The 11,146-nt window shown below is 31.5% G+C and overlaps 1 protein-coding gene and 1 long non-coding RNA gene across 2 annotated transcripts; one reads left to right on the plus strand and one right to left on the minus strand.

The window, feature by feature from the left end:
* Window positions 1–173: 173 nt before the first annotated feature.
* Window positions 174–2,437, plus strand: LOC131169217 (heparanase-like protein 3). The gene is made up of 7 exons (XM_058132116.1): window positions 174–361; window positions 452–600; window positions 678–908; window positions 1,023–1,212; window positions 1,324–1,449; window positions 1,741–1,840; window positions 1,915–2,437. The coding sequence occupies exons 1-7, from the start codon at window positions 288–290 to the stop codon at window positions 2,269–2,271; spliced, it is 1,227 nt and encodes a 408-aa protein (XP_057988099.1). The 5' UTR covers window positions 174–287; the 3' UTR covers window positions 2,272–2,437.
* A 1,101-nt stretch (window positions 2,438–3,538) lies between these two features.
* LOC131171901 (uncharacterized) lies at window positions 3,539–4,712 on the minus strand. The gene is made up of 3 exons (XR_009142559.1): window positions 4,564–4,712; window positions 3,857–3,952; window positions 3,539–3,673 (listed from the first exon to the last, which is right to left on the minus strand). It is a non-coding gene; the product is annotated as an uncharacterized LOC131171901 (long non-coding RNA).
* Window positions 4,713–11,146: the final 6,434 nt, after the last annotated feature.

The raw sequence follows: 11,146 nt of genomic DNA on the forward strand, positions 1-11,146 counted from the left end.
TTTTTTTTATTTAATAAGTAAAATTGAAAGAGTGGATTACATTAAAATTAATCATACAAAGAAAAAGAAGATTATAACTAAATTCAAGAGAAATATATGTCTATATATATTATCAAACATTGTTTCTGATCGTTCATGGATTGGAGCTGAAGTTAATTTCTGTGGACAATGGTTCAGCTTTTTCACCATTGAAGATCAGATTGGGAGGTTCTTTGCAAGACAAGGTCATATATGACACCGATGATAATAAGGAACCCTGCAAGCAATTTGTTAAAAATACCACTGAGATGTTTGGTTTCACCCAGGGATGCTTGCCTATGCATAGATGGGACGAATTAAATGCCTTTTTCAAGAAATCAGGGTAATTACACATCAATCTCTTCTCTGTTGTTTCACTTCACTTGTACATATCTTGCAGTTGAACAGGTTTCTTCACTCTGCTTTTTCTCAGGGCTAAAATTATATTTGGATTAAATGCTCTCCCTGGGCGGTCCATACATTCTGATGGTTCTGCAACAGGAGCTTGGAACTATACCAATGCTAAATCTTTTATAAGTTATACTGTCAAAAAGAACTATTCTATTCATGGTTGGGAGCTTGGTAAGAAACCCTATTCATTTGATTTAAGCTTATTATAGATTTATCAAGAATACTAAAAGGTTTTCCCTGCTGGCCAGGAAATGAATTGAGTGGGAATGGAGTTGGAGCAAGAATAGCAGCAAACCAATATGCTGCTGACACGATTTCCCTGTATAAGATAGTGCAACATATTTACAATGAAGCTGAAACTAAGCCTCTAATTATAGCACCTGGAGGATTGTTTGATGCAAATTGGTTCAAAGAATTCATAGATAAAACAGGAAATTCAGTAGATGTGATCACCCATCATATATACAATCTCGGTCCAGGTATCCTTAGTTGAAGAGATCGATTAACTTGTGCAGTTCAATCACTCACATAATCACTCCAATTTGACAGATTCGTATTTCTTTTATTCTTTCTTCTTCTTCTTCTTAATGTAGGATCTGATGAACATCTTGTTGAAAAGATTCTTAATCCGTCTTATCTTGATGGTGAGGCTAATACTTTCAGAGGCCTCCAAAATATCCTCAAGAGTTCTGCAACATCAGCAACCGCCTGGGTTGGTGAGGCAGGAGGGGCTTACAACAGTGGCAGGAACCATGTATCCAATGCTTTTGTTTATAGTTTCTGGTACATTGAATCAAATTTATCTTTGTAGTTTCTGATTAGTTGAGAAAAAAAAAAAAAGTTTATTGCCAAAATCTTCAGCTTTCTGTTGCTGACTTGAGTGATGTTGCACAGGTACCTGGATCAGCTTGGTATGGCATCAGCTTATGATACAAAAACATACTGCAGGCAGTCTTTGATCGGCGGAAATTATGGTCTACTCAATACAACTACTTTTGTGCCAAATCCAGACTACTACAGGTAATACAATAATCATGTCGTTTCATTCAAATGCTTAGTTCAACTGATTGGAAACAAGCCTTAAAGCCAATGATGCTGAACTGATTCTGAAAGCAAATATACATTCAGGTAGAAATGAGGAAGCGCAGTTGTTATATTAAAATTAAAAGCAGTAAATCCTGCTTAATAGAACTTGATAAAGAACTAGATTCCCTCATCACTAGTTAGAACACAAATTTAAACTTCTATCTTTTTATCCCAACTGAAACAGTTGAGATTTCTGACTTAGGTACTTTTCTCTCTTCACTGCAGTGCTCTTCTTTGGAACCGATTGATGGGTAGAAATGTTCTGTCGACGAACTTTACTGGGACAAAAAAGATACGTGCTTATGCTCAGTGTGCAAAAGAATCAGTAAGTTAATCACATGCTTTAAATATCAAACTAATAGCAAAGGTTTGTGATCTAATCAAATTATAATCCAGCAGAAGGGAATCACATTACTGCTAATCAACCTAGACAACAGCACAACTGTTGAAGTCAAGGTCGCATTTAACAGTACGGGGACATTGCATCATCAAAAAAAGCATCATAGATGGAAATTTCTCAAGAGAGGAATACAAGGTTCTGAAAGTAACACAAGAGAGGAATACCATCTAACAGCAAAAGATGGAAATTTACAAAGCCAAACTATGCTACTTAATGGGAACATTTTAACTGTAAATTCAGCTGGGGACATACCTGTCTTGGAGCCTCTAAATGTAAATTTAGCAAAGCCAATAATGGTTGCACCTTTCTCTGTTGTATTTGCACACTTGCCATATGTTGTCCCTGCTTGCAGCTAAGTAGTACTAGGTGGAACCGCAACTGGTTCCTTATAATGATTGATCAAATAGGAGATAGAATACATGCAAATGTCACATTATTTTTTCTTGATGAAGAATATTGTACAAGTCATTATATGAACTAGTCATACATATATTTACAAATATAATTCACTCCTTTGTAGTATGGAGACACATCAGCTTTATGTGGCAAGTCTTACAACTCTGTCACCCTGTCAAGAAATAGAATGTAAAGTTTAAATCACTCTCTCAAACTATAGTGCATTTCCCATATCAGTTTTCAAATTATGAGAACCCACAATTAAATTCTCACCATATTAATATATATTTTGTAATTATTAAGTTTTATGTAGTCCTCATTTAAAAGGATATTAGTAAAGTTGGAAAAATGATGTATAGCCCACTAGTTAGAGTTCATCTAACTTTTATTCTTCTTTCCAAAATTTCAAATAAATGATAAAAATTAGAATCAAAATCTAATATTTTTTGGGATATTTCCTATTGCAAATTTTTAAATATTAAAAGGAAAAACAAAATGTATAGAGCTATATAATTATTCTCAATTTTCATTTTTAGGAGAAAGGGAAAAAGATATTTTACTCAAATACAACACTCTGTTTCTCTATCTCTTATGAATATATTTTCTTTTCTTCTAGTTTATTTCTCATAAGTGGTTGATATGAGATGGAAGTGGCTTAACTATAACCTCTAATCTAAAAAAGCCCTTAATGCTTTATATGACATGAAGTGGCCAGTTAAATGTGAAAGGGATAAAATTCATGCTTTGACTCAATTGCTGGAGCTCTCTTGCTCTCTTGAATTTTTTTTTACACCCACAAGAAACTAACTCCACTTTGTAAGAGGTATAACTGAATGAGCAAATCCTACATCTCCATGGCATAAGTAATGATGCATGCAATTCAGGAACCATATTTTGAGTTGATTGGGGGTGGAATATGCCTCGTTTATGCTAACAGAACAGTGCTCAAGAGTATATGAGTAATAATCCATGATTTTCCCAACTATCTTTGTAAACTGTTATTATTAAAATTCTAGCATATATTATAAGAATTTAGAATTGCAAGTTTACGTACCAACAGTATACTTGCATATTCAGGAGATATATCCTGATGTGTGCAGTGTAGTCCTTCACAAAAGGAAAAGATCAAATAATTAGGCAACAAACAAAATAAGTAGGACAAGTCAATCCTTTACAGTTTCTCAAATCAAAATAAATTCTAGAATTATGTGGTTAACTACTAGACAAGGCAAAGCTTGAGAGGGCCAAGCCACCGGTTAGATTCCCCCCAATTTCCCAAGGTGGTAGCCCTAGATCAACAGAGGAGAGAGTCATGCAAACGGCAGGAGACAAAAAGGCAACTGCTTGGCAAATCTTTCGCACCTGCAAGAAAATAGCACTAGGTCAGAAAAATCAAAAGAAAAGCAGACACACAAGTGAAAAATGATGTTACTGCCAAGTTCCAAAAGCCTAATGGTTTGATTTGATGTATTGGATAGTTACTGGTAAGATCATGACCACAGGCAATTAAGTATATACAACTAATTTTTCAGTGTTATTCCACACCGTAGTGGTTTCAACTCCATTGGCAATTAAGTTGTCAGCAAGCTGTGCAGCAATGCTAGTTACGAAAATTAAAGCCAAAGGAGGAAGAATGGAAACCTGAAATCATTGAAATATTTCATATAAACATAAATCTTAAAAATGTTTCAACAGATTTAAGCAATCATATATTTTTGGGGGTGCCATGTTCAGACATGTAATGAGGAATGGCTTCTGAATTATAGACCTAAGCTTAGGTTATAAAATGTAAAATAACACATTTCATAGTCAGTTATACTTATAACCAATGCTTTGATAATATTACATGTTAATTTCCTAAGTAGCCGAGGAATTAGCTAAACAAATGTCTGCCATTATTTTAGGATAACAAAGAATCACACCAATGCATTCTGCACAATACAGTTGAGGATCTCCTGAGCTTAACGCTATCGATGTGCTATATTAACCAAGAAAGAGATCATCCCTTTCAAATAGTGAAATTCATCTTCCTCATTCACCATGGTTTAAAGTACCAGCAGTTTTGAGTTTCTATCCTTAGTAGCTAATCAGAGCTTAAGACTGAGTTCTAAGCAGAATTGTGCACATTCTTCTCCTATAATATTTGTGTTGTCTTTTTAACATATTTGACGTCAGAAGAAGCATGCAGGTGGACAATTTAGATTTAAAAAACATATATCAAAATACATGGTATGTAGGAAGCTAATACCAACCTATATTTGATGTTGAACCATGTGATTTCTCGCACATGAAGGACACTTTCCTTCAAATCATAACTTTCCTAGTCTGTTTTGAGACCATGGTTCAAATACAATGTAGTCAAACATCATGACACAACATTCTTCCTAGCACTTACAATGAAGGGATCTAAAAAAAAAAAAAGGCAAAATGTATCTTTACTCTGGAAAAATGCATATATCACAGCCCACGCGGCTTTACCATGGTATTTCCTGCCCTAACAAAGCCAGTAAGAAAAGTTAGGGCAATAAAGGAAGAGTAAACTTTTAAGCATGTCTCTATTGCGAAGCCCACCACTGATCTCCTTGCGGGTGCGGAGGCAACGCTCCCACGGTATGAATCAGTATGTGGTAGAGTTGTGAAATATTCGGGAAACACACTGAGGTTAGTGTTTGAGAGTTCTAATTGATTGTATCTTGCTCTTTTCATCATAGTGTCTCTTGTTATGCCCGTTGACGTAGACCTCACGGTTAAACCAAGTTAAATCCTACATTATTTTTCTTTTATTTTCAATACTGTTTGATTGTGTGAGTTGCATGTGTACCTTAAATTTAGGTGCTTATTATAACAGTGTGAAAGAGATAGATTCTACTGGCTTAAGTAACCAAAGTGACCATTTCTCTCATCTTCCTCTACTTTCTGACCCCCATTTTCACTCTTTCTTCAACCTAAGTCCTTCATGACTCCTGCTACATACAATTTTTGCTTGATTTCACTTCCTAACATGGCAAAATCAATAAAAGGATGTATATTTGGAGACCAAAACTCTCAAACTTGAAAACAAAAGACTCGAGACCCTCCTAGACACTTAAAAACCCTCAAATGTCATTGAAACAGATTATAAATATATGACTTGCACAACAGTACCTGCAATTTAAAATTAACTAAATAACCAAATCTTGATGATCATTGCTTTATAGGGAGCTATTCCCAGTAGTGATAGAATCATGATAAAAATCTTAGCCCAGATCCATATGAGAAGATTTTCTCCGAATTAAGATTCCAAAATCAAATTCCTTTGTCCTTTAATAAAGCTTCTCCAGTAAGTTTCCAATGTCAAGTTACATTGTTGAAGCTATTAAAGAATGACTTGAGAAACTCATTTCTTCGTTCATTCAATTGCCCTTATCAAGGTCTTATTTTTGTCGTTATAATCAACTAATAGACATACAAGGATGTGTTTGGGAAATTTACATGTCATTTTCTAGTGGTGGACTAGGCAAAGTTGGGCCTGCTTGCTACTTGCTGACCATAAATATTTTCCTTTAAAAATCCATTCTTTGCTCTCTTGTTTGTTCAGGGAGATTTTTTTTTTTTAATTGAAGAAGTGAGAATTTAAATTTGGCTTGATAAATTTTTAATCAGTGAACCAAGTCAGACTAGATTGAGAATTCTGCTCTAAGACAAAAGGAATCTCCACCGAAAGGCAATGATACAATATGCTCTTTGTTAGATATGATTGCATAGATAATATCTTAGATATGGAAATATTGGGTTAATAATTGAATCTTGTGTTATAATATTGGAGATGAATGATTTAAACCTTGACAACTTTTATTTTATTTCTAAAATACTCAGATATTTTGATATTATGTTTAATATGTTTAAGGAGATATTTTGACAATCGATAAATATCTAAACATCTAAATTATTTGATAAAGTTTTAAAAAATTAGTTAATACTTAATAGACAATTAATAGGACACTAAATTTCTTAATTAACCAAATATAATGTATCATTATAAAAATGATATATAATTATTAATTAACCAAATTTTTTTTATTTAATAAGTAAAATTGAAAGAGTGGATTACAATAAAATCAATCATACAAAGAAAAAGAAGATTATAACTAAATTCAAGAGAAATATATGTCTATATATATAATTGATGTTAAAATCACTTTATAGATAAAAAAAAAATCTTGTAATAAAAAGTTTTTCAATATTAATGTTATAAATACTTAGCAAAATACATTTATTAATATTGTAGCAATAAATGGCAAAAATAATAATTAATGATATTTAGCTTAGTAGCATTGAATTTTTTTTAAGAATTAAGTTCTTTTTTTTTAATTCTTACCTATACCTAGTCTATCATGATTTAAGAAATAAATATATATGGCCCATGTACCAATATACTAATCATGCATTATTATCACAAAGCATTGGTTAACTCCTCAGCAATGCTCATTTTTTTTAATTTAAATATTATCATATTCAATAATAACTTTTAAAATAATATTTAGTATTTTGATCATACTCAAAATATTATTTTTCTTATTTATATTGTTCAATAACATAGTATTTATATTAATTTTTAGAGGTTAAAGAAGTGATTCATGAAATATTACTCCTTTTAATTTTAGAGGTTAATAGAACATCTTTACTAAGATAAAAAAAGATGATACAACTATTTTTATAATAAATTTATCAAATTCTTATATTTTAAAGCATTATGTAAATAGTTAATCATTAACAATCAATATCTAACTGTTAAAATTGCTGATAGTTATTAAAACAATTAATATTTTCGAGTATAAAAATAAAATGAGAAGCTTTTCATATATAAATAAAAAAATAATTATTTTGTCATTATAAAGTAATCATTTCGTGTTCCAAATCAAATGGTGAAATAAATTAAAAGAATATATTATTATTTATAGAAGTGTAAGATTTTAAATTTTAATTTTAATTGAAGTTAAATATATAAAAAATAAAAAAAATGTCCATAATTTTTTTATAATTTATATAAAAATAATTAAATATTAAATTAATAATTCCATCAAATATATATCTTGTACTTAATTACACCGTGCTTGGAGTTACAAATTCAATATTTACATTTAAATTTAAATAATTTTTTTTTCGTATTTGTGGGAGATATTTAATTATTTACAAAACAACTATTCTTTTAATACTTTAAAATATTTGCGTGCTTTCTTTTTGCTCAAAAGGAAGGGCTAGCCTTGAGAATATAATAGCTTTGATTCTATTAAATGCAACCATCTTCCTTTAGTCAAGGGATATGACATGGATAGTGGTGATGTGTAGTTGGGAAAATTTTAAAATACAAGATAGTATATTCATTATACATACAATGATTACATTAAATAAAATTTTATATAGGGGAACTTTTAAAATAGAATCATTTTATGTATAATGATAGTATTATGATAATTGATCATGATAGATCCTACCATGATCAATGTCTAGAATATCGTATAACAATTGCCATGAATAAATTCCCATGTAGGAAAAATTTTAAAATACAATTATTTTATGTACAATAATAATATTATAATCATTAATTATGATGGGTTCCATTATAATCAACGATTGTGATATGTTCATTTTACACTGAATGAATAATTTTCTGTGCATGGAAAATTTTAAAATATGTAATAACCAGAATTTTAACAAAAAAAAATATATATAAATTTTATAATTTTGTTTTATAGTATTTAAACATTTTTTTAATATTATTTAATGTATATCAATTATTATTATTATTGTTATACTTCAAGTATATATTTTATAACATTATAAGGTAGCATATGATTAAAAAGAAAATACAATATTTCAATTATCTTATTATTATCATTCAATGGTTTTAAATTTATTATAAAGTAAAGAATATAAAATCAACTTTTAATAATTTATTTAGTTAATTGTATTATTCTCTATTAATGAAATTGAAGGTTATATAAGAAAGAGTTAAACATTTTAGTAATTATTGGTGAGACATTTTAATTAAACCTTATTATTGATGATAATAATAATAATAATAATAATAATAATAATAATAATAATAATAATAATCAAGAAAGAAGGAAAAAAAAGAGAAAAGAAAAGTGAGGTGACATTGGCATGTGCCAGTGGACTTCCACTGTCAGCTGCAACAATAAAAAAAAAAAAATCAAAAGAGAAAATTGGGAGAACCACCCCCCACCACCTTCTCTCTCTCTCTCTCTCTCTCTCTCTCTCTCTCACTAGCAACCACCCTAGATGGCTGGCCACCACCCTAAGTGACCCTCAGAGGCCGAAAAACGATAGCTGGTGGCGAAGAAGTCCGGCAACCCACATGAAGAGAGAGAAAAATCGCTACCTCAACTTCCAAGCTTCATTTTGGGCATTTTCGACCTCCAAACGGAGTGGTTCCGGTGGCATTGGACACCTTGAAGGAAGAGCTTTCAAATGAGACCAACCTCGCTGGGTTTCATGGAGTTTCTGGCGAGGTGGAAGAGAGAGAAGGCAGCGGAAATTTGGCCATTTTTCTGATGATCTAGCCATCGAATCGGTGATCCGAGAGTACTGATGAACTCAAAGCAATGAAACCTTCGAGATGGGACCAGCCTTGCTCCGATCAGACACTGTTTGAAAAAGACAATCATCGGACGGTCCAAAACACTTTGTGAGATTTTAGGGCTTTTTTAATTCCCAAAAAATTAAAAATAATTTTATGATAATTATTAATAATTTTTGGGCTTAATTTAGATGTGATCGGATCGATGATAGCTCAACGGTGCCCAGGATCGCGTTTTCGGCCAGATCCGATTGCCCGGTGGCCCGTCTAGGAATGTGGCCAATGTTATAGTTGATCCTAGCATTTTCAGACGCCCTGGACGCATTCCAAGCATCATAATTGGCATAGGTAAACTCGAACCCTAAGTTTCCTTAATTACCTAGTATCGAGTTTATAATAAAAATTCGTAAAATATTCATGAGTAATTAGAAAATTATAATTTTTTTGTAATAGTCTTATAATTTTGTTAAAGACCACAGGGCAAAATTTTAGAATTTTTAGAGCTCATTTGAATAATTTTTGTAGAATGTTAGTTTTAAGGGCTAAAATATAATTTTTTAATTTTGTGATTATTGCCTAGTTTAGAGGGCCCAAGAGGGGCCATATGATATTGATGAGATATGGATTGGGATGTGTGATTTTAGTAGTGTTATTTGAACTACTTTGTAGGTTGTGTAGGTCTCAGGTATAAGAGAAATTCTACTGAAATTTCGGCAAAATCTTAGGAATTATTTTGATTTTATGGTTTAAATCAATTATTTAATTTTGTTAATCTTTTGATGTAGGTCAGTGTGTATGTTTAGATGATCGGTGTTGGCCATCTTCTTCTTTCAACCAGACCAGCTACAGTCCAGTCGACCAATCTTTGAGTAGATATTGATTTTATTTACAATTTCAATATTATTATATATTCAAAGAATGCTCATGCATTACATATAAATATATGTACGTAGCTAAATACTAGGCATGCGTTATGTTGCATTTTCTTATTTGAAAAAAAAATGGATGTGAATATCACCTTAGGGTAATTTGGAGCTGTGTGCATGTATCGGCATGCGTATAGTGTGGTGTAATGGATATGGGTAGGACGAACAAATCAGCTTGAGCTAGTCTCGCTTGGGGCCCAATCATTTTTGTGAAAGTCGGGGTGAGTACGACTTTGAGTTGATCTTGCTGACCTCTGCACTTGGATTATTAAGCGAAAGTCCGGCTCGAGTTGATCTCACTGGCAGGTATTGGATTAAGAGAGCTACCTAGGGGATCAGCTATATATATCTGATGTGATATATGGGTGTGTGAGTGCTTCAAATTATTCTTTGTGCGAGTATTTTTTGAATTTGGTTGAATATGATGATCTGTATTGCATTTCATCCTTAGGGATAAATTAGTGCTAGATAGTTATCCAAATTATACTTAAAATCAATATCTTATTCTATGAGTTGAACACTCACTCCTGTTCACTCTATTTTTCCAAGCTACAGGAGAAGTTTTTTTTCAGAATAATCTAATTCCTTAATCGCAGGTTTATTAACAGTTATTTATTTGTATTAATATTTTTCAAAATTATAATCTAAAACTCCGCATATGTTAGCAGTAGTAATAATCTTGTCAGGTACTATGTAAACTTAAGTTTTTGTGTTTTAATAAATACAAAATTTTTATGATATTTAAAATATTTGCAATGGTGGTATCAGGGTTAAGCTGGGCTCCCCTAACTTTAGTTTTTGATGGTTATCGAGTTGGGTTGACTCGAATAAACATGTAATATTTTATTTTATTTTATTTACAAGATGGGCCTCAGTTTTTGGCCCTGGTCATAGATTTGGGAATAATAAGGCTTACTACGGGTCTCGGGGGCGCTATACCAGCCCAAGTCCTTGTGCTAGTCCGGCCCATGAAATCGGATCCTGACAAAATACAACCATTTTAAAGTAGGTGACAACTTATAGTGGCATATCCATAAAATTTTTTTCTAGGAAAAAAATATAATAAATATGTTCTCATATCCGTATTCAACGAAATCTAATATCCTGAAAACTATTAAAAATTGATAAGGGTAAATTGATTTCTCATTATAAAAATATATTTTTCATAAAAAAAGGATTCAATGATTAAATTTAAAAAGAGTCAATTTATAACAATAAATATATACATAGAAGTAATTTAAAAAAAATGAAGGGTCAATTGATCTCTTATTTACATTCATACATCCGTCATTGACAGCTTAAAGGAATCTTCCATTTCTAAACAAAAAA

The sequence above is a fragment of the Hevea brasiliensis genome, chromosome 13, assembly GCF_030052815.1.
Source record: "Hevea brasiliensis isolate MT/VB/25A 57/8 chromosome 13, ASM3005281v1, whole genome shotgun sequence".
In the NCBI taxonomy this organism is placed as follows: Eukaryota; Viridiplantae; Streptophyta; class Magnoliopsida; order Malpighiales; family Euphorbiaceae; genus Hevea; species Hevea brasiliensis.